The 24,339-nt window shown below is 37.3% G+C and overlaps 1 protein-coding gene across 4 annotated transcripts in view; it reads right to left on the minus strand.

Annotated features, from left to right (window-relative positions):
• Window positions 1–24,339, minus strand: part of ARSB (arylsulfatase B) — a 65,285-nt gene that overhangs the window by 11,483 nt on the left and 29,463 nt on the right. Inside the window, exons 5-8 of one of the 4 annotated variants that reach the window (XR_003989180.1) lie at window positions 22,799–23,042; window positions 14,474–14,544; window positions 14,119–14,256; window positions 13,160–13,231 (exon numbers count right to left, since the gene is read on the minus strand). Coding sequence is in view for 2 of the 4 variants with exons in the window: in XM_030470202.1 (XP_030326062.1) it covers window positions 13,167–13,231; window positions 14,474–14,544; window positions 22,799–23,042 (380 nt within the window). In the remaining 2 variants the exon portion in view is untranslated. Of the gene's footprint in view, window positions 1–13,119; window positions 13,232–14,118; window positions 14,257–14,473; window positions 14,545–22,798; window positions 23,043–24,339 lie in introns of those variants that run through there. The other 3 variants (XR_003989179.1, XM_030470202.1, XM_030470201.1) reach the window with 3 other exon arrangements.

The raw sequence follows: 24,339 nt of genomic DNA on the forward strand, positions 1-24,339 counted from the left end.
AAGCAGCTATGGGAAAAGAGACTCACATAATTTCATCTAATTAAATGAGAAACAAAAAATGTTTTGATTTGACACTGGAGAGACCACCACTGAATTCCAAAAGGAAATTGTGCTGGGACCCATACTGTTGAACATATTCCAAATGACCTGGAAAAGGGAATGAACAGTGAGATCACAATATCTGTGGATGATGATAGGTTATTTAAAGCTGGCTGTAAAGAATGACAGAAGACCATTATGAGTTAGTGAATAGGCATTAAATAGGCAATGATACTTAACATACATATAGGTAAAGTGGTGCATGTGTGAAACAACAATCCTAAATTCATCTGTTAAATGATGGCCTGCGAGTCACCCTTACTGTCCAAGAGTGAAACCTTGGGATCATGATAGTTAAAGCTGATGCTTTTTCAGAATTATGTCATCACTTGTCAAAAGGAAAACTGAGTGCAAAGAATATTAGAAAAGGCCTGATGAACAAAGCAAAAAGCTCTATGCAACTGGAAAACTGTATTTCTGGTCTTTCCATCTCAAAAAGAATACCATATGACTGAAAACACTCAGAAACCAGTCAGAAAGTTGGATGATGTGGAATCCCCTGTGAATTAAAATCCTCTACTAACTAATTTGCATGTTCTATGGAACTCCAGGGACCAGGCTGCTTCCATCACCTGCATGACCGAAGGAAGGTTCTTCCCATCTTGTGTGATGTTGAGCCAAATGCAATCAAATAATCAAAACCTTATTGTTTAAATTGACAGGGGACATACCAGTGTAACTCACTGGCCCAGTGGTTTCATGAAGCATCTTGAATGAAGGCACATCATGTTGGTAGATGTTACTATATTCAGTGCAACTATAGTCTCTACCTGACCTAATTAGACATCAACTACACTGCAGAACAGCACTACTATGCAACATGAACCCACAGTAAGAAAAACCCAAGTGTGCTGAAACACTGGGTGAGACATGAATTCTTTACCCAGGAGGTTCATCATCTGCTTTTGCCAGCAACGGTCATATTCTAATTAGACTAGACTACATTCTCCGAGCAAATATAATCTTGGCTATACCCTCAAATTCAATTACATGCCAATTTTTTTCTATCAATCACCAAAGACGTTTTGTGGAAAACCTCCATGTTATTCTATTGCTTTGTAAAATCTTCTTTTAATAGCATCTTCTTGTTATCAGAATAGCTAGAATATCTGTCTCAGCTGCTGGTCCCTTGCCATCCTTACCCCAGTGTGATAAAAGAGATTTCATTTTGTCAGCAGGCACCACATAAGCCACAAATGTCACTAAGACTGCACTGCAATAAAGTTCTGCTTGTTTGCAAAGACCCTTGAGAGGATCACTGGGAGCGCTCATGTTTTCAGGCATATCTCTGCTAACAGAGGCTGGAGAGACTCACAGAGAGCTATAGGAGTGACAAGAGACACCCATCACGGGATTCCATCAGATACATCCTCAGAGCAAGGAATGCAGCCATAACAAAGTTGCATCACATAGCCAAAAGGCAAGAGGCTACTGAACTGCAGAGACTAGTGCTTGCAGTAAGGCAGCTTTGGGGAATGAAGAGGCACTTAATGCACATGTCCAAAAAGAGATACTGCATTTAAAATAATTTAATCTTGTGCATACACATTGTTAACTCACTGAAGACTGTCACTCCAGGAAGACAGGTTTTCAAAAGATTGTGTGACCTTGAGTGACAAGTCTCAAGAGGATAAATTAGATTTTTTTTTTTTTTTTTTTTAAATTCTACTGAGATTATACTCTAAAGCACTATGGGTGACTAAAAAAAAGTTTCTTTACTTTATAAAAATGTTTTTATTAAGGGAGGAGTGAACAACTCTGTATGTCACAGAGTAGAATTCTGCTTAATAGTTGAATCAAACACTGGAAATAAACCACTCAGGTTCTTCCACAAGAACTTAGAAGCAACAAGCAATAATTAGTATTATTTTCACAGTAAGGCGATGCATATGCCTCCCCACCTCTTGTGATCTGATTAGTAGTCTATAAAACCACAGAGGAGATTCCCAGACAGAAGTCTGGAGCTGGTGAACCAAAAACCACTTATATATGAAACCCAAACAGAAAGAGGGTATTTTCTAGTACGTTCACTATCGTCTTTAAAATCAACATACTATTTGGTATAGAATCAACATTTGAGAAATCTTTGTTGTATTCACCAGTTTCTATAAAATGTCAGAAAAATGGTAATGGTATCATTCCCCTACTGCTTCCATTAAAATAAATCAAAAGGTTTTGCACACAACAGCTTCTGCTCCAGTGTAAATAATTTTACTCTATTATCAGGATTTAAAACATTTACTTACATGATGCCCATTAAGTAGAAAGGAAATAAAACCCAAGCAGTTCAAAAATCACAGGTGACTACTTTTCTATCAAGAGACATTGTAGACTCCTTTGAATCACCTAAGCCTTTTTTTTTGTGTTACAATAGCAGAAGTGGTAGGTAAAAAAATCATGGACTTTCTTCAATATTATGGAACTCCACATAAATATCACCCTCGAGAAAGCTGTCTGCAACTTCCTCGAAATCTCATACAAAACTTCAGGTAACAGGCACCCAATCGCTTGATTCTTTATAGGAGCATGCAGCCGCGAAGGAAAACACAAAGTTGAGAAATCAACCATAACTTCACTGCAGTAAAACTCAGGAAGCCACCCTATAACTTTTCTTTGTGGTCAGAGCTGCTTCCCACAACCGCATCTTCTGAACTCTCCTTCGATGGCATTTTTCCATCTGTCCAACACTTTCCTCCCTAAAGGAGGAAACTCTCAGGTCACAATGAAAGCCCTAGCCATTGGTAACTGATCAAGTAACTGAGTTATCCTGACTGTTACAAACAGATTTGAACTGTGATCTCCCATCCTTCAAGAGAGATTTCTCCCCAGTAGACTGTACGAAACTCTAGAGTGGAGGTTTTCTCCATATTTTCCATCTCACATCATATAATAAAAACAAATATTTTTAATGACAACACAGAAAATAGGCCTTTAACTCGGTGATGAGATACCCACTTGTGCCAAAGTTGTACATAAAACTCTGAATTTATACAAGAAAGCAAGCAAATGTAGTGGGTACATCATTTGTAATTCTTAAGAATCTTAAACCATTAAGATTCTTTACTTCTTACTATCTTCCGAATTTTAATTAAACGATCTATGTGTTTTTCTAGCATCCCTGGATGCAAAATATTCTATAGGCACAGAGCGGTTTTCATTTGCAAGCACTTGCAGTGAAATTAGTTTGATTAGCAGGCAGTCTACAAATACATCCAAATTAGGGACTCTATATCACACCGTAAAACTCAGAATGGTACTGAAAACAAAAATAAATGCAGATTTCCTTGAGTATATTTCAGTTTGGAAGTACCTGGATCTGGGAAGAACAGACAGAAGATGGCAGGAAGGTTTAATATGGGAACATAAGAACATATAAATACCTTTCAGCATACACTGCTTCTAATGAAGGTCACTTTAGCAATTGGAAAGCTGTACTCTTCGTATTGTTCAGCTGCATACATAATAAAAGTAGTATGCATCTATGGACTGGGTCAGAAATTATGCTGGTTTTCCAGTCTATTTGAATTCCTTTGCTTTATGATGTAGGATTAAGCACCAACACGTTTTAATTTAACATGAGATTTTTTTTTCTTCTCCTAAATATCAAGAAATAATATATGGAATATGGTTCAAGTTTTTAATATATACAGTAGACCATACTGGTTATAGCACTGAGAGCAGTGAAAGTACCACGGTTTTAATTTCCACTGATGAATATAAAATCAAGTCTCTTCCAAACACTCTATAATTGTGACTCTCTCTGAGTAATATAATTTATACAGTTCCTAAAATCTCGAACCAGTCACTTGAATCAACTACTTACCTGCAAGATAAGAAAGACTACATTTTCAAAGAAAATTCTACTGAGAAATAAAAAGCAAATGAGAAAAAGGCGTAGTTAATATTTTTATCATTAGAAGACACCCTTAGACCTTTAGATCTTCTATTCAGAAACATAAGGTCTTTTTAAATGCCTCATTTTTTTATCAGTGATATGGAAACACACAACTGTTCTCCACACATTTAGAAAAGGAACTGGAGGGAAAGAGGGAGTGTTTCTCTCCCCTGTAGCTACAAAGCATAAAGTCTTAGATACAAGCAGATGAAGATTCCCCAGCCAAAACAATCACTTACCCATGAACAGAAAATTTTGCGCTGTTTCACATACATAAATTAGAAATTTTGTAAATGATGCTGTACTGGAAATTTATTTTTAGCACTTTATACAATGGTAACTTCATGACAAAAATTACCTTTTGCTAGACATGATTCTGAGAAGCAACCTGTTGCTCAGTTTTCATTGGGAAATGCACAGGACAAAGCAAACTCCAGAAGGAGTTCTAAGAAATTGTCCTTATTTCTTTGGCAAAACACATATTGTTATCTTGGCTTGAATGCAACTCATGTTCCTCCTGCAACTGATTTAACTCTGGAATCCAGTGCACACAAGACAGTCAGCTAGAGTATAATCAGTTCTGGCTAAAAGTGCCCATCTCACCAGAATAGGTTTGTCTTAAAGTATTGATAACTACCAAAATTCAGCAAATCTCAAGCAATGAACTGTCAAAATGAAATTTCATCCACAAAATGCAGGGAAATTTTAAAGCTTCCTCATTATAATGGATAATGCTGTAAGTATCTAGCCTGTTCTTTCTTGGGATATAAGATTTGAAGCAACTTCATTGTATTTTCTCTGATTTAACTCCTACTTCCATGACTGGAGTTTGAAAAGAGATAGAGAAATGCAAAGAGATGGAGAAATAGGCAGGAGAAAATGTTAGAGATACTTATCGTAACACTCACAGATGCCATCATCCACAATAAAGCTGAAATTTAGAGCTTACTGCATGTCTCAGAAAATACATATATTTTAAAGTCTTGTTCAACACTTACTCTACTAGATTTGAAGCTGTTTTACATCCACTGCAAATTTATTTCTGTGATGAAAAACCACTGGGAAATACAGGAAAAAAATATTCTTATACTATACAAAAACTTACACATCGAAGTTTCAGTGTCTGACTTTAATAGATGAATAATACTGTAAACCCAAGCAGATTATTTAGACTGGTTTAAGGAAAGTACGTATGAGAGCATCTTGTTTGTGAACAGACTGGTTTTGCATAGACATTGCTTGTTGTACATTAACAAACCTATAATCAGTAGGTTATTTACAGCATCTTAGACTTTCGCCTTCTTAAGAAGAACTAAAGATTTCTCATATAAATCAAAGCTTAAAGTTACAAGGTAGCTTTGAATAGCACTGTCTAATTCAGAAGCATTTTCTCTCTCCCCAGTAACAAACCCACACAATCAACACGAGAGTCAAACAAGTTCTTCATGGTTATTTCTAGGCCTACTACAGTGCTATGGACCACTGTCGTTACTGATGGTCTGTACTACAGAAAACAGACAACTCTTCTCCCTACTGGAGAGAAAATGCTGCCTATTTTTTGAAAAGGCTCACAGTCACACAATACACCTTCTTCCATCTACACCTTTACCTCTTCATACAGAAAAAGTCAATTCAATTTTGCTTAAAAGCAATAGTTTTTCTTTCATGCTTATAATGCATACAATAAATAAAATATTCAATAGTGTTTCTAAATCATAGCTCAATAGTCAGTAGCAGCCCTTTGAAAATGATGATTTTTCCATTTTAGTTATATCTGTATAACCTCTGTCTTACTTATAAAGCATGTTTTTGAAGTCGTATGTGTTTGTAGTTCTGATGCCTTAATCAACATGACAGTCCATGAAAATGTGCCAGAAGGAAGGACAAGCTTCCTATCCTCACTTTGAAACGTGTATGGCTCTGTGGGCTAACAAGGCCTTAGCATATATGTATTTTTAACTTATTTCCCTTTTTTTGATCAGTAATGTATAGAGCAGTTATTTTATCTCAACAAGGAAACTCTGGAAATGTCAAGGGTTCTTCCAGCCTATACTGTGACAATGAATTACTGAAGAAATAAGGGGTTTTGCTACTTCAGCAAGGAAAGACATTTTGTGACCTTTTGCTGCTTTATGGTAATAATGAGTTTTCTACAAAAATCTGAGTCTTTCTGTTACTTTATTAAAATAAAAATGTTTGAGGAACAGCCATGACCTTAACCTTGGAAGAATTGATAGAATATGGATCTTGAAGAAACAGACAAGCCCAAAGACACTCTAACTTGCTATTGACATGTTGACAAGGACAAGGCATAAGGCTGTGCCATAGGCAAACTCACCCAGTGAAGCTCACCTATCTTAATTCACTAGATCTGCTATTACCCTTCTAATTGCAGTTTTCTAATAGTAATGTTTGATTCCAATGGTAAGATTTATACTGGAATACCATGCTCAGTCTCCTATCTTTCAAAATGCATACTCTTCTTTGTTTCAACAAAAGTAAGCATATGAAAATACTCTCATTCTTTCAAAGTATTCACCTTGATTTTTACAATGGATTACATCTTTGCAAAAAAACACATCACACAAATAATTCAGTAAAATCCAGAACTACTCATGACAGCAAAATACCCTGTGAACATCAACAAGGTGAAGCATTTATCCAGATCAGTTGCTATACAACTACAGAATTAAAAAAAAAAAAAAAAAAAAAAATTACTTTAAATAAGAGCAAATTTACTAATACAGCCTACAAGGTCAAACATCACAAAATGAGAGATGGTAAAAGGAAATACTTGACTTTCACTTTTGATGGCAAAACAAGAAAAAAAAATCAAAATCTTCTTTTTTCCAGGAAACAGATTTGAACTGAATGGAAAATGGAATTTATGAATTGAGGTCAAGTTGAGATGGCCTTATGTGAAACACCCAAACCTCACTTGTATCACTGTAACGTAGCAGTGTTCAAGGCAGAGAACTGAGCAGCATATAACCTGACTCTAACAGCCTTTGCACAATTATAACTTGACAGGTTTCCAGCTCAAAGATATTTCACTTGAAAAATGTAATCTAGCATTTATGTCAGGACCTGCATAAAAATATAAAATGTTAGTGTTATGTTCAAATAGGTATGGGATATAATGAAGGATAAAAAAGAAGTAATACCAAGGGATTTAGGAACTCCAGCCATGATACTGGCATTAGACATTTGATCAAGTGACTTAATATTTCTAAATTCTAAAAGAGATTATCTACATCCCAAAGGAAACATGGGGATTAGTATTTATGAGGCTCACCAAACGTGCAATCCCTGAACACTTGGTGTTGAATACTACAGTTGACGGATGGTTCACACTGCGATGCAGGTGGGCTAAGAGCCAAGGCAGCACAGAACCACAGGCCAAACTTCCTGGCCACAGAGCTACACCCCAGAAACTTCACACAGTCAACAGCCAAAAGAAAAACACCACTTATCTCTGATGTGAATGGCAGTGGAGCTGGCTGGAATGGCAGCCTCCCATTAGAGACTGGAGCTGAGCTCTGGCCAAAACTGCCAGGCCAGCATGAAAAGCATTGCATGAAGTGATTGAGGGCCACGCATGGCTTCAGGGTCACATATTGGCAACTCCTGCCTTATAAACTTACAGGGGGTCACTGCAATTTATGATTTTCTCCTAATGAAAAGATGACAGAATCCAGATGGTCAGCATGCATATGTATAATTTCGCAGGGAAACAGAAATTCAGAGAAGCAAAGAATGTGTTTGTCTTTTTCCTCATTATTGACCATTCTCCCATTCCAACTGTCATAACTAAGTTCAGCCAGCTAAGCATGCTGGTCGCTTTTCTGCACATTTTTGACTTCTGAGAGTGGATTCTGGGTCCTTGCCTGGCACAAACATGATGTAAATTTATCCCATTTGAAGCCCATGCATACCTACATCTACACTCCTCCACGCATACCTACATCTTCTGCTGCTACTGAATAACTCCATTTAACTCCATTACCAGGGATTGTTTTTTCACCTTTTTTTTTTTTTTTTTTTTTAAATAAAAATAATCCTAAACCATCTAGATCATCAGTAATAAAACTAGGGAAGAAATCACTTCTGGCCTGCAAAGTCTCAGGAATCATCTTTTACCTGGGCAAAATAAGTAATAAATGGGGCCTAAAGGAGCCTAGAGTGTCCATTCCTTAATCAAGATGAATCATTTTGGTATATGTATGGATACAATATATAATGCTACAGCCATTATAATGCAATTTTAATGCCCATGAATGATACATCAGTCCCAGAACTGAAATGTTTTCTCTATTGTAATATATTATTTGTTCATTCTACATGTAGCAGATCTAGCCCCTTACAAGCAATCATTTATTTTGGCAATTAATAGAGCAATATATGAGGTAATGCCTTTTTCCAAATGTCAAGGGGAGCAATGTAAAATTTGATTAATTTTGCTCAAGGCAAATAGAAGTTCGGAGGAAAACCAGAAAATGTTTTTACAAGTTCTCTGTGTTGGATGTCTGCCTCTATGAATAGATATCTTTAAAATCAATTGACTACAATTCGTAGGCTACAATTTTTTATGCCTTGAAGTTTTAGTTTATGGTTAAGTCTGGAATTTTAAATGAAGGTAAAAGTGTTTTCAGCCTAAAACAGCCCCACCCAATGACATATTTATTTTGAATACAAATTTCTAATTTAAAGAAATTCAAATTCTTTTTGAAGAGGTGGTGCTGTATGTGTAGGCGACAAGATTTTGTGAATTTCACTAAATTCATTAATAAATTTAGCAAGTCAGATTAAAAAATAATACAGTGTGTACTGACAGGTTCTGATTAACAAGTCTGTATTAAAGGGTACATTTCTTTTCCCCATGTCATTCAGTTCTGATTCTCAAGTTGCCTTCCGTGGGATATAAAGCTACAATACTGCTTTAAGACAGGCCATCTAGCAATGACTGTGTGGTCAGAAATATGTTTGGTTTAGCAGTTAGGGGAATTGAGACTTAAATCCAGTTGGTTTTTAATTCAGCTGAATCACCAAAACTTGATGAAATGCCATAAGGCTGTCTAAAAGAAAGCAGATCTTTCACAATGGAAGAGCTGACGTCACCTGTGCAGCTGCCAAAGCATCAACAATTTGGCTTTTTTCTTCTTTTTCCAAGACAAAATCACAAAAACGGGGCAAACCAATTTTGGTGTGGGGTTTTTTTCTTCCAATACATGTAAATCAGATTTTTGATTTATGCAACTTTTAAGTTACTTTATGCATTTTATTTGTGCTTTCTTAACCTATACATTACAGAGAAAAATATACTCTGTTTCAACAAAATTTTAGCTTTCTGGTTTAAATTTTCTTATTTTACTACAAACTCTTAAAACTAACAGACAACGTGAATGTTTCAGACCCAAACCTGGAAGACAATACATCTTTCATACCAGTGTCCTGCTTTTACATGATTGCAACCTCTCTAATAAATTATAAATCTACACTAAGACTCAGCAATTGAGACACATATTCATTACATTTGGAATAATCAACAGGGTGTTGAAGAAACAACCAGTAAGACAAAAGCAATGGCTTTTAGCAAGAAGAGAGAGGAGCAACCACCTCTGAGGATGCTGGGTCAGCGCCATCTGCAGAGCTCACCAGACTGGTTTAGTGCAATGAGGTCCAACCAGAAGATGTGGTTCCCCACTCCTTCCCTCCAGGGCTCTGGCTCCAGAAGCAGCCAAATGGTTCTAAGAGGGTTGGCTCTCCCTCTGCCTCCCCACTTCCAATCGCACAGCCCTCCTTGCCCAGCCTTGCACTGCCTCTGGCATCCACCGGCTCCTTCAGTGAGCAGATTCAGCCTACCTGACAGGGGAAAACCATGCTAGCAAGTTGGATTGGTCCATGGAGGTATCTGAGGAGTGCCATAATGGATGCAAAATAAGCATCGGGAGCATGCAGCTGGGAATGAGGAGAGGAGGCAGTAAAACACATCCCCAGCAGAAACCTGCTGGATCACTTCATCATATACTATTAAATGGAAACCTCAGGGTTTAATTTTTCAATTTCAGAGCCAACAGAATTAATCTCACCTGTCTCCTGAAATTTCTTCTAGTCTGATACTTCGTGCCAAAATGAGCGCTTGGCTAGCAAACATACATCCAAAAGAAAGGAAAAAAAGGGTTATTAAAATCTGAACCAATATCCTGACCTGGTTCATAGCCTGGCTCTGTGAGTGTTTGTCATGACCCGAGAGAGAGGAGAGAGGTAGTGAGGCCCTGTGGGAGGCAGGATTTCCTCTTTGGTAGCAGCAGCGACCTACACCAGCTTGAACTCCGTGTGAAACTACTGCCTCTGGCTGAGGTTCCCCAGTGGCCAGAGCTGATCTTAGTTGCCAGATCCTGCAGCCAGCCCTTCCATCTGCCACCAACCACACACTACTGCCCTGCTCCCAGTCATACAGCTACAGGGCAAGTTGATTCAGCTGGCTGATGTGGTAGAAACCTTTCCTCCTCTTTCCCCTCACCACGCAGAATAATCTGAAGGCTGATCTGTCAGAAGACTCATCTTGTCACCATGCAATTTCCAGGTCCAACCCAAAGGAATGAGGATGTTAAGAGAAAGGGAGAGGATAGGCTGGCCATCTTAGCAATTACTCACCACCAGACTGCTTTGCTACAAAGACCACAACCCATTCCCTTCTGCACCCTAATTTTTGGAGATCCCACTCTAGTTTTTCATACCACTGCCTCCTCTGTTACACCACCACAATTGTTGTAGGTCTGCCTTGCCAACCAGAGCAGTTCACTGAGAGAAAAGATTGTTTTTAACCCCAACCACTTCACTAGGCTGCCACAGGTCAGAGGGAGCCTGTGGGCAAAGTCTGTGGTCAGAGACAGAAATCCCTTTATTTTCATTGAAGACAAATGAGGAATTACAGTCTAAAACACTTGCAATATGTTTCAGACCACTGGAAAGGTTTATATCTGAATGAAAAAAGTCTGCCCTCTGAGAGATATGATGATTACTTGAAAGAGTCAGTGAAATACGACCTCAGAGTATTTTTTTATAGAATGAAACAACAGACCAACTAATTTACAGTGTTCTCCCTCTTACACTGCTTAGTATTAACAACAGGAGAGAGGTACAGGACTTTGATACAAGACTACTGTAGGGCTATAGTATTTACCTGGACATGACCTCCTGAAAAAATGTAAGCAGATGCTCATCAGTAGATTCATCAGCTCTGCTGGAGTAACCCTGGCTGATGCCCAGAGGTTAGAAACCAGTGCTCAGTATGAAATCTTGAAAAGTTGTATGATGTTACTCCATGAGTGGTAAACACGCAGGTCAAGGCCAATTCTAACAGACCACACAGATGTAGTTAGCTCAGTAATCAAGATAGCATGTTCTAACTTTAACTTAACATTTTGTCGATTACTTTGCTGTAACAGTTGAGTTGACACTAAAATACTTAATGTCTTTTGCACATATTCTTCCCTGAAGGAATGCTTATTTTGGTGTAAAAAATCTGAACAAGGCTCAATTTTCCTATTTCAGCCAAAAATTAAAAATCAATGAATTATAAGAGACATCCCATCATTCATGCTACTAAATACATGTTATCAATTTACTCAGACAGATATGAAGATATATGCATCCATTAAATAAAATATTATGCTGAAAGAATGTATACATTAGATGCAAAAGCACTCTCAAGAGTTCAGGAGACCTTAAGTAACTGAGTGCAAGTACAACAATAACTTAATGCCCTATGTGTGCACAACTACAAGAAGATCGTGTCTTCCTTAATAATGTAACTAGAATTTGCCTGATTACCCACAGCATCCTGAAAGGGGTTGGGGTTTTTTGTTATGTTTAACAGTATCTTGAGATTTAATTTCCTCTTTGATCTTCCACGGTACTCTGTAAATCCAGAGATTTGGTTAATCTGTATCTTCCAGTCATTATTTTACTTCCTAATTCAATTTCTACAAAAAAGAATACTTCTCTTGAAACAAGATGATTTAGGTGATGTGATTTTTGAGGTGGACTATGAGATGGGCATAAAGGAGGCCAAAGACTACACAGCAGGTGAGAACGAAATCAGAGGAACAGTCATACATACATATACTTTAGCACCATAGGCAAGAGAGCACTCTGATTTCAAAGCAGTTAGAACAAGGAAACAGTAAACAGTCAAGGAAAGAGCAAGGCTCCAGAGTGACACACAGTTTATCACCTTGGTGACAGGAAGATTGTATGGGTTTATTTAAGATGCTTTTAAAACAAACAAACAAACAAACAAAAAACTCCTGCACCACAGAAAGGCATAATTGCTGAAAATATAAAAGTACTTATATAGTGCAAGCACTGCATCTCCTTAATCTATCCATAATAGAGAAACCAACATAATTTATCTGAATCTTAATTCTAAGCCTATTACTCAGTTTGTGCAAATGAAAAACAGACACTAAGTAGAAATCAGCTGAGTTACATATATATACAGTTACTCCTAATAATTCAGATTGCTAAATAGGAATTTTAATCCTTATATGAGAAAGCATAATTTCACTAGCTGGGTCAAAAAAAGAATCATAAATAATACAATGACTCGTCCTGCGAAACCATTCCAACCTCCAGTTAACTCATAAGAAATTGATCATGTTATGACAATAGATGAAGTACAAAGAAAGCTGCATTTCTCATCTCAAACAGCGGCCTATAAATTGATGTGGTCTGTTGCATTAGAAACAGTACATTAATTAATGTGAAAAAGCACAGTTTAATGTATATTTTGTCATGTATAACAGTGATATATCTTGTCAAATCTATCAGAACTATAATTACTTACTCTCAAATCCTTTAAGAATGGTATCATAAAATCAAAACCAGGAAAATGTAAGGTATACTAATTTGGAGGTCAGCTCTACCTGTTCCTGACCAGAAGTGCTATTAAGGAACAAAGTAGAACAGGTGGCACAAAGCAACCTGCTGAAATTATAGACCTTTGTTGAGAAGAGGTAGTGAAACCTTACATGGCACATAAGGACATGTGGGTAAAGAGTTATGGTTTTGCTTTTAATGACTCCAGTTTTGAAAGGCACATAAAAACATTTTAAACTTACAGGCATGCATATCCCTCCCTCTGTTTGTGATGATTAGAAGTCATATCTCATCCGGCATAGAAGTTCCACTTACTACAGCTTCTGCTCACCCCCCGCTGCTCCCTGCCCACATCTAATGCAATACAGATAAAAAGTAAGGACATGTTATATGTACCAAATGGTGAAGTATCATCAGAGTATGGCTTTATGGAATCAATCTGGGGAAGTATCCCGAGCTTAGGCTCCTGAAAACCTACTCTGCCTGTCCCCCTTCTATTTACACCAAGAATTCGTCTACTCAAACACCTCCAGTGAGCAAAATCACAGCAGTTCCCACAAGGAAAAGATGGTCTCTGAAGTATGCCTGAGATTACCACATCAGGACATAACACTGTACAGGAATGCCACAACTCACTGAGTATCCTTTGAATGGAAATTGGAGTAGCCACACCTTAATTCCATCAGTATGTTGGAATTATCTGCAGACAGTGTCGTTCACAAGCACGAGAGAGGCATGGTGTTGCTCCTTCTGAGAAGAGCATCACAGAACTAGATCTGTGTTGCAGAAGGCCACCTTAACCCTGTCCATATAGTTACTACAGTACAACATTTATCTGTCTTGCAGGCAACAGATCACTGTCCCCACTGCACTACTTTTCCTCTGCCTGGATTTACTTCTTTATTTAATGAAACACAGAAATGCTATAAAAACACTGCATGGGACCTGTTCCAATGTTCTGCATGAAAAAAAATCTCTGCTTGAAAAGTTTGTAGTCCTTAGCAAGCTAATAATGTTGAATCATAAAACAGAAGGTGCTTTAAGAGCTATAGAATTGGCAAACTTCAGCTCCAACTCATGTGATTATGGCATTAAAGATCCAACCCATGTGATCATGGAACAAAAGCAGTCACAAGGCTTGGAACTCCTCAGCTTCTCACAAACTCAAGTTTTCCATTTTCAAGGTCATATTATATAGATGTATCAAGATGTGTTAGGGTGAACAGTTCATTGGGAGCTACCTGCCAACTTGGAGCACTGAAGACAAGGTTTGGTAGGAATTTTTGGCAGTGTGCCTCCCTGCGCTCCCTGAGGCTGCTCCTCAACATTTCCATGTCTCAAAGTACTTTATTCGTTACTCAGCAGTGCTTCAGAGCTCTCTGAAATAGGAAGCGCACATTGGTCACAATTCAGTAAGTACTTAGAGCACCTGGGGGATGATATTTCTGCATTTTAAAGCTATTTACCTAAAAGCAGAAGGCATCCTACTCTATTTTGTTTCACCTAGAAGGAAATACCTCACTTATGGAAAACAAGGAATGTTCAGGAGATAAACTGTATGTTTAGTAATTCTTGAACAATCAGTAGTGTACTTACATGGGAAGTTATCCACAAACATGGGGTCTATGTTATGCAGCAGTTCCACTCTGGGGGAAGGTCTTCCTTCACTAGGAGAGATTTCAAAAGGAAATGTTAATTTCCTTCTACAGTTCATTAGGATTCTACATGTTTTATTTTAAGGCTTTTTGTCATCCTAATACAGAATGAGCTAATAGCCATAAATTAATTGCTATTAAATTTTATGTGAATTAAAGGGGTTGGAACTAGATGAATCTTTAAGGCCTCTTCCAACCCAAACCATTCTATGAATGCTCTTTTCCATGTGGCAGTAACAGCTTTTGTCTCTATGAATCTTCCCTGACTTCACTGGTATGTTTACTGGGATTATTCATAAATTTACAGAGTACAGAAATGGCCCTAGAAAAGCAGGGGTTTATAATAATCAACTTTAAAAATCAAATTTTGCAGAATAAGATGGCAGAGCACTTGCTAGGCTCTCAGCATACCTGAATAGGTACTGAAAGTGTTTTGGCTAGGTGCCTCACAAAACACTATTTTGGCTGCCCCTCAAAGAACCCACTTTTGATTTGTAACTGAGGTCACGAGGATTATTTAGATACTCTGAACCTTCTTGTGGCAAAAAAAAAAATCATTCCTCTTTTTCTAGCCATTGGCTACATATGAATGGTGTGGAATAAACCTCCAAACTTAACTATAAATTTTCTGAGTTTAGTAAATTCTACCCTAAAGAACTGAGTAAAAGAAATATACTCCTTATAAAGGGCAACATGAGTAGAAAGACATAATTAGGAAGACCCTTGGCGATATCATGACACAACAATATTATATTATTTGACAGTGAACCTAAACATGTCTTTTTAGAAAATTCTGGATAACTCAAATTGTTTTCTTTTTGCTAAGGAGCTTCATTTAATACTCAACAATTCAACCAGGTCCTCTAAACCACTTGACATTTAGAATAAAAAATCAGGTAATATAAACCTTAGTGTAATCCTAAAAAAAATAACTGTTACTTTAATTCATAAAATATATAATTACACAATATTTACCTGTAATCTAAAATTTTCAGCAACAGCTAATTAAAATTAATATTGTTCTACTTAATTTCTAAAACCATTTGTGGAAGCTACATATTTTAAATAAGCACAAAATTAACAAGGATGGGATGAAAGATGAAATGTGTTCAGATAATACAGGCTTACAATTAATACAGAGCAAGCACAATAATTAACCTACAGTGTTAGTAATTCAGTGTATAAGAACTGCCACAAAAAAGTTTTTCCTAGAATACGTGTGTAAGGTTAACTCCTCTTAACCCTGCACCCAAATATCTATAGTAGTTACACTCTAAACTAAGGAATGCCTGGCCTTTCTTAAGCAAATTTTATCTTAGATTTAATAGACTCTTACTGTCTCTATGTGCTCCATTTACAGCTGTGGTCAAGTGTGTCTTTTGCCATCTGTTCATAGGTAACAGTAACATGAACCAGTTAGCACAAGTTAAAGCAGGATGTGGATTTATAGCATGTCCATTACTCTGCAGTAACTGCTTGGGGAGATACTCCTATTTTTCAGTTTCTGAGCTGTATCTACAATTTTCGTATCCTTTTAAAAGAAAGTAAACACCAGAGTTATGCTAAGTGTCTTCTCCCAGGGTCAAATACAGAAGAAAGAAGTAACTTACTCCTATGTGCTGCTTCTGTTTATACATCCAGTATTCATACAGTACCACAGTACTGTACCACAGTTGGTAGAAAGTCAGAACAGAGAATATTTGTGCTGTTCAAGCAGACTAGTATTACTATCGTATCATGAAAGGTAATTTCCTTTAAGGCTTTTAGTCTGGAGGGTGGATACTGTACACTAAACATGGAAATGAACATTATTGCACAGCAGGTAGAACACAAAATACGAAGATTATACCTGCATTAATTTAGGTTTTTCATGCCGCAGTTGTCATTTTTATCGAATCAGGTTTTGTTTTGTTTTTTCTGGGACAGAATATCACTTATAGTAACTTGGAAATGTGATTTATATATAACCATGAGATACAGTCCCTAAAGCTTATGGCATTACTGCATTAAGCTTTGTAGCACTATTAACTGGTACTGATCTGCTTGTTCAATTGGGTGTTATTCCAGCAATTCTGTGGCACACAATGTGGAGGTTTATAACCAGCATATATTATTCACAAAACAATAGCCAGAGAAAAGAAGATGCCAATGTATATTGAAACAAGCAGCTGCCTGGCATAAAAGGGCATCAGGAAGACAGAAACAACATCCTGGGGACAAGAAGCACAGAATTTACTCTTGTAGCAGAGTTCCTATTCACTGTGCCTAAACTCTGTCCTCCTTCCTCTTTACAGAGCTCCACACTGACCTTAGTCCCCTCAAAAGGCACAGCCTCAACAACAGAGTCACCTTGGCAGATATTCTGCTAAAGTTCTTTTGCATCAGGAATGTAGTCTAGCCAACAGAGCTAGAATAAGAAAGCAATAAGATTCTCTAGGGAATCCTGCCTTTGTATTTTAAGGAGCTTACACTGTAACCATATCTTACAATGCTCTAATATTAGAATACTTACTTTCAGACTCCAATATTCTAATTCTATTGCTCCTTTCCATAAAAATAAGGAACTTTTTCTTTTGTCTGGTTCTTATTCTATCATGTGTGACTATTTAATTAAGCAGCTAAAAGGTATTGCTTTCCAAAAAAGTTCTCTAAGAACATCTTGCTGAAAACATACAGACTAACTTCAGAGTTGGTATGAGAACCACAGAGTTTATGCTGAGAATGTCACCCTATCTTCTGCTTTGTAAAGTTTTTAAAACATACAGAGAGATCTATTACTCCTTACTGAATATGAACAAGCATCTACATGTGATCTTTCACTTTTATTGTTGTTCTAAAATAGGCAGAAGGTGTCCTTGGGCACGAATCCAAGGTTTTTCAGAGTAAATATGTTTATCATGCACAAAAACATCTCAGTGTTACTCAGCAAAATCTGAGCATTTACAACCTTGCCATATATTGTATTTCTCTGGGTCATATCTGTACATGCTTTCCTAAAATAATTATATTTCAGATATGCTGGAAATAAACATTATGCTCAGCTTTAGATTGCTCTTTCTTCAGCATTAATTTGTACCACAAAAATGAAAGTATTTTTCAAATGGGTGTTTAATTCCTAAAATGAATGTAACCATTTGGTACTCAACTTGAAACTTGCCCTGCGAAACATATGAGAAGATGCTTGCTAACCAGTTTTAAAGAAATATTAGTTGTTTGACTGTATTTTACCCTGAATTTCTCAGTGCCTATCTATCATACTGCTTCATGTGCTCTACCACTTGGTCTTCCATTTTCCTCTTAATGCAAATAAAATTCTTTTTCTGAGCACAAGCATACTAGATATTCAGTACTGAAACCCCAAATATATCAAACAATGTACCAAACAGGGCAAATTTCAGCATAAGGAAAATTATTTTGCCTAGTGTCTCAGTTTCAGTAGAGTGGCAAGCATCTGGAGAACAGATGTTTCTTAGACACGCAAGTGCCTTTTGAGATACTTGCTTGGAAACATGCAGTTCAGTTTAGATTCCCCGACTAGTTGGATTTTGGTACTATTTTCTATTAATTGTTCTTGGTATTGTCAATTACTATTTTTTGTAAAATGTATTAGTGGTATTCCAACTGTATTTTCGGAAATAATTTCTAATATGTACATGGTTTTAGAGGTTCTAGCTATAATGTAGTGTTACCCATGGCAATCTAATTCAAAAAGGGCAATCTTCTATGGTTTATGTAGAAGGTTTATACATGAGATTGGAATGGTCTGATATCCAAAAATAGGTTGGTACAGTAATATTATCTTATGTTATTTTCAAAAAGAAGTTAGAGACATTAAAGGGAAAGTTAAATTGAATTCCAAAGGTACTTGAGGGAAAATAAAGTTTAGGAACTACTGGTTTACAGATATGCTGCAACAAAATTTTGCACTGAAAGAGCAAGGTGGCCTGCTATCTTTTACTGTGGAAAACTGTAGCAGATAAAATGATTGGTATGAATGGAGAAAGACTGTGGAGATCTGAATGCTGAGATGACAGCAGGAACACACAGCAGGGAAAGGGCTCTCGTAACAGCCTGTGTTAGCGACATCCAGATTAGCAGGTCAGCAAGACCCCAACACATCTAGGCCAGTTTCACAGGACAGGGACGGCTGGACATGAAACAGTGATAGCACCTATTTCACAGAGATGGGACAGGACAGAGAAGCAGGACCAAAAGGGTACAAAAGGCATTATCAGAACCTCTCATGTTTACCAACCTCAGAAGAGCACAGAAGATGCTAGAAGGACTTCATAGTTGGTGTTCCTGGACCTCTCCACCATTGCAACAGATCCTGGGCCTAACACCTGGTCACAAGCATCATGGTGCCTGGCTGCCAGATAAATGGCTTGAAAACCCCCGCCCTGGTGCCTGGCTGTTGGGCAGACTTCTCAGGCACACACCTTTTGGTGAGGGAGAGTGTCAGACTGGGGGAGTATGAGTAAAAACTGCCTTATTTCAGTTTCTATTTTAAATGAAAACAGATTCCTGTTTTGTTAGGTGTCTCATTGATACAGTGTTGCAATAGTATTTTCTACACTACTAGGTCAGCAGATCAGTTTGGAAAGAGCAAACTTCCGAGTTCAAAGCCTCTGTCAAGGAGCTTTTAAGTAGCATGCAAATTTTTACCTAAGAAAAGTTCAAGCTGTTCAATGGGAACAAGAACGTTGCATTTCTTCATTTTATGCATTGTATGAAAGAAACTTAAAGTATAGCTGGCTAAAAAGGATGCAAAAGAAGAAACGTGTTCTCCTGAACTTTAATCTTTTCATCCAATTTGTTCCTAACCAAAAACTTTCTTAAGGTTCTTCAAGTCAAAATTAACTAGAGGAAGCATAAAATAAGCAGTTGCACACATCTTCAGCACTTTTATTTACTATGAGAACTTCATATTAATCAGTGTCATGTTAATTCAATTCCAAATTTGGACTACAAATCATCTTAAACTCACATCAGGAAGTTCACTTTTGTCTAGTATTTCAGAATTTATACCTAGGATTACAAAATTTATATCTAATGTCTGTATTATGTATAATTATCTATGTTAAAATGGTATGCATTTTATATATAATCCTAATCATTTATATTTATTGCATAAATATCATATTAAGAATACATCCTTTAAATACTGATCATTTACAGACAGACATCAGACAGATACTGGAATGGATCCAATATTTTTGTGACTTCCGAGAATATCCGCATTGTTGCATATAGTCTTCTGAATATCTAAACCAAGGTTCAAATTTATAACCTTTTGATTAGAGACACATGAAACAGCAGACTCAGGATTACAGTCCGCACACACACACACACAAAAACCACAAGAAGCATGTACAGCTATTTACATTAGATTGGACTAAAAAATACAGATGTAACATGGTGATAGGCTATTAATTTCCTTTTTCCAAATGAGTTAGAATCTTAGCAAATTATAACTTCACTCATTATGAGCCATCTGGTCCAAGAAAAGCAACGTATTTGAGCTTTCCATCAGATGCCACCAAAAGGGCACTCTGCCTTCATTGTTTGCTATCCAATATTCAAGCGACCTTTTGAGTTATGATCATGAAATTCAATACATTCATTTCTCCTGATTACATCGGAAAATCATGTGAAATTTGGCATTTCGGCTGCAAGGTAAGTCAAAAAGCAGCCTAACAATTTACAAAAACTGACTTTTTTCCTTCTCAGACAGAGGCCCTCCAGTTGGCACAATTGAAAATACTGGAGGTCCCCTACTCCCTAGCAGTGCCAGTCAACATTGCACTCAGTCCCTCCACAAACAGAAATGATTCAAGTGCCTGGAGATGCAGAGGACGCACAGCTGTACCTATACCTACCCATACATAATTCTTCTGCTGAAGTAACCTGATCTGAGATCTGTCCATGACAAAGAATTCCTGATTGAAACTGAACTTGAAGAAGGCAGGAATTCTGCTGATAGCTGGAAGAAAAGTCTGTGGTTCAGGAGTACCCCAGGATCTTGCTAAGTTTTCCCACAGTTATACTGGCATATAAAACATTTTATCTTCTCTGGCTGGACAGTAGTCTCCATTCCTTCCTGGCAGTTAATAGTCCCTGGCCTCAACTGTACATGTCCTTATCTTCTTCCACTTGGAAGAGAGCCATACAGTACACCTGGACACAAAGCCATGAGGTCTCTGCAGACTCCAGCTAGTACAGAAAACTAGTCCATAGCGCCTCAGAAACAGAGGCAGCACCCAGAAAAAGATCAAGCTGGGAAGTTTCAAAACAGGTAATCCCACTAAAGGTACAAACAGAACAATTCTGAACTCAGGATATGGGGTTTGCAATATTTCTGGGTGGGGGTTAGGCTTGTTTTTTTTGTTTTTCTTTTGTTTTGTTTTGTTTTTACTTCAAGGTATAAATAGGGCTAACCAGGGATGAGTAGATGGGTTCAGCTCTACCTGCTTTAACTCTCAATTTCTCATTTCAATCCCTAATCAAAAAAATACTCCTACTGACACTTGTTTAGGAACTAACTTCTGTAATTCACAGTCTAGGATGCTAAGACACACAACACCAAGCATTTAGCATAATGTATTATGCAGAAAATAGAAAAAAAAAATATCAGCAATTGCTACATAAATAGCTACATTTATCATGCAAGCTGGGGTGGGAACCCTGAGAAGGGGACAAAGGTTATAACACACATAATATCATATTGTCTGACTGCTATAAAAACAGAACAAAGACTACCAAAAGAAACAAAACATTAATTCTCAAATGAATGTCATGTAGGAAGTAGAATTGCTGGTTCTTTCTACTAGCTAGTCCTCTCCTATTCTGCTTTGGCAGTATTAAACTTATTCTTATGCAAATCAAAATTATATTCAAGATGTACTAAAATAAATATGATTTCCAAGAACATACACAATAGGATTTAGCCCCATCAGTGAATATATTACATGAAGCACAGAAGAGTGAGAAGCAGGAATTTAAACTAATGTCACTATGCAATTCTTGCAAAAATAAGGGTTGGTCATAGAAGTTCAAAATTCTGCAGAAACTAGGTATTTAAGGACTTTGTAATCCATTTTAGTATAATAAAAGAATATTACAATAAAAGAAAAGCATTGAAAGATGAAGGACTGACTGAATATAAGTCTTGACTGAAGGTATTGCAAAGGGGCAACACCAGTTTCTTTTGATAGTTTGTTTCAGTGAAAAAAACACACCATTACCAGTTAATGCCTATTTCATTTATTCTTTTACATTCTAGTCTACTTACTCTGCTGAGCCAAATGCCCCACTAATAAACACATATCTTATGTCCTCAGTGCACCCAGTGCACCCAGCACCTAGCATTTGTGATAACATTTTTTTATTCTTTTCCAGAGGAAAAATGTAGGGGATTTAACTCATTTTTAATTTTAATGCATCGAAGACATTCTATTTTATGAACTAATGGGGTTCAGGATATCCTGACAGTTAACCCAGGCAGCATGAGAGGGGCACAGACTCAGAGTGTCCAGTAAAAGTCATTAACTTGTTCTCAGTATCAACCCCACTGGAGCTACGCTGCCTCTTTTTTCCAGCCATCTAAGCATGTCTGCAAGGTGGTCCTGAGTGCTCCAGCTTGCTTAAACCAGGGACAACATCACAATCTCTCAGGAACCACATCAGGTCTACTCCAGTACTCAACCTCAGAGGCTTTTTGAGACATTGGACAGCATGATGCCAGCCTATTGAAATAGTTACACTTTGAGCTAGCCTGACAGGTCCTGTACTGAGCTAACAAACCATCAAAGTGGAATGCACACTCAGTGAGCTTAATGTCTGCATAGATTTCCCACACGTCCAATTCCAGATGCATACAGCAGAGACACCCAACTGGGCTCAGTAGAGAGTAGGGCTGGGTCCATAAAATTTACTAGCTTGTACTCTGTGCTGTGCAAAACCAGTTAATATACTTCTGGATCACAGAGCATTCTTGGAAAAGTATACCATGTTTATGCATTGTTGTGTCCATACTGACAAATTCAACATACCTAGTTAAAGCTGTCTGGAGGTTTTACGTCTGTGACCAGGACTAATTTGCAGCCTGGATAATTCTCTTATGGATAGCAACATTAACTGCATTTACATCTTCCCTTTAGGGAACACGTAATATTCCCCTCTGCCACCAGATCCAGCTCTGTTGTCTGAGCTGATTAAATTCCTCTCATACCAGAATGCTGATCCGGTGATTTGACATGCAAGTTACCTGATAGCTTTCCAAACATCAAAGCCATCCAAAGGCTTAGTGCCATTGGTATGTCCTCCGGCAAGGTGCACCAGTGTTGGCAGCCAGTCAGAGATATGGATGAGTTCATGGCTTTCTACACCTTTTCTTTTCAGCAAAGGACTTGCAACAAAGCCTACTCCTCTCACTCCTCCTTCCCAGAGGGTCCATTTTCTTCCTCTCAGTGGCCAGTTATTTCCACCTGCCAAAGTCTGTCCTCCATTATCTGGAAAACAAGTATTTAAAACTAATTATTGGTAAGAAAGAAAAATCCATCCTACAACATTTATTCATCCCTTTGAAAAGAAGTATTTTCACAATATACGCATGTCATGCCAGTACTTGCATAGTGCTGTTAAGTGTTCATACGACATGTCATATGCTCAGAGCATGTAACAAACACAAATTAAATTCTTGCCAATCTTACAAATTGCTACAATCAAAAGTTATTGCTAGAAATGATACTGTACTACAAGCCAATGATTTAGACTTTGTTAAGAGCAAACTCTGATATTGATTCTAAATATCATTAGACATCCAAAGCTTCCAGAATCAAAGACTTCAAAAATCTAGTTCCAAGCACTTTACAGACCACAAGAAGACCTGCTATCAATGCCATTATTAGTGCTCAGAATACACTGTTTTCCAGAGTACTTACTTAAAATGGAAAACTGCTATTCCAGTGTCAGGACAATACCGGCACTCCTAGTTTAGAACCACTGTTTTCCTATGGTTTTAGGCAGCCACACTGATTTGTAATATTACACAGTGTTACATAAAACAGACAGTTTCTCAGGCAGAAGGAGAAAGCTCTAACAAACTGGGTTGAAACTAGTTAAAATAGCCAAAGGGATTTGGAAATACACTAGATTTATTGTATTTGGTGAGAAAAACATGTAAGATGGTTACAGGAAAAGTCGAACTATAGTAACTCAGAAATATCTACATTAATTAGAGACAGGTCATGTAACTCTTTTTTAGCTCTGACTAAGCTTCCACACTAGGAATAAAATCCAGATTCCTGAATTTAACAGAACTAATGATTCTCTAAAGCTAACTTTTAGTACTGCTGTACTGCTGTTCTTGTTCAAACCTGTTGTAATGATCTCAGAAGAGTCATAGATGGCAATTCGTTTAAGCATAATTTTTCTGTATTTTAATGAGGCTAAAATTATTTTAAATAGTACTCGTTGAACTGACATTGTGTAATTTGACATGTTTATATCATATTTTCTGATTAAAACCCAGGAATTTGAGAGAAGAAACAAGTAGTACTTGTCTAACAGCTTACAGAAGAACTTGACTGTAATCACAACACAACAAAATTATCTCCCTTCTGCCTCATTAATTACGGATCAATGTAAACCACCACTATGAACACTTTTCTACTGCACACAGAATACCTTTTTCGTTCGACCAAGGAATAAACTAGTCCCTGTGAAGACTTCGAAAAGTGGAAGGTTAAGCTAAATGAAGTACTTGGAAAAAAAAGCATGATTTGAAAACTATGGCCCATCTAGCTT

Source organism: Strigops habroptila, chromosome Z, assembly GCF_004027225.2.
Source record: "Strigops habroptila isolate Jane chromosome Z, bStrHab1.2.pri, whole genome shotgun sequence".
Classification (NCBI taxonomy): Eukaryota; Metazoa; Chordata; class Aves; order Psittaciformes; family Psittacidae; genus Strigops; species Strigops habroptila.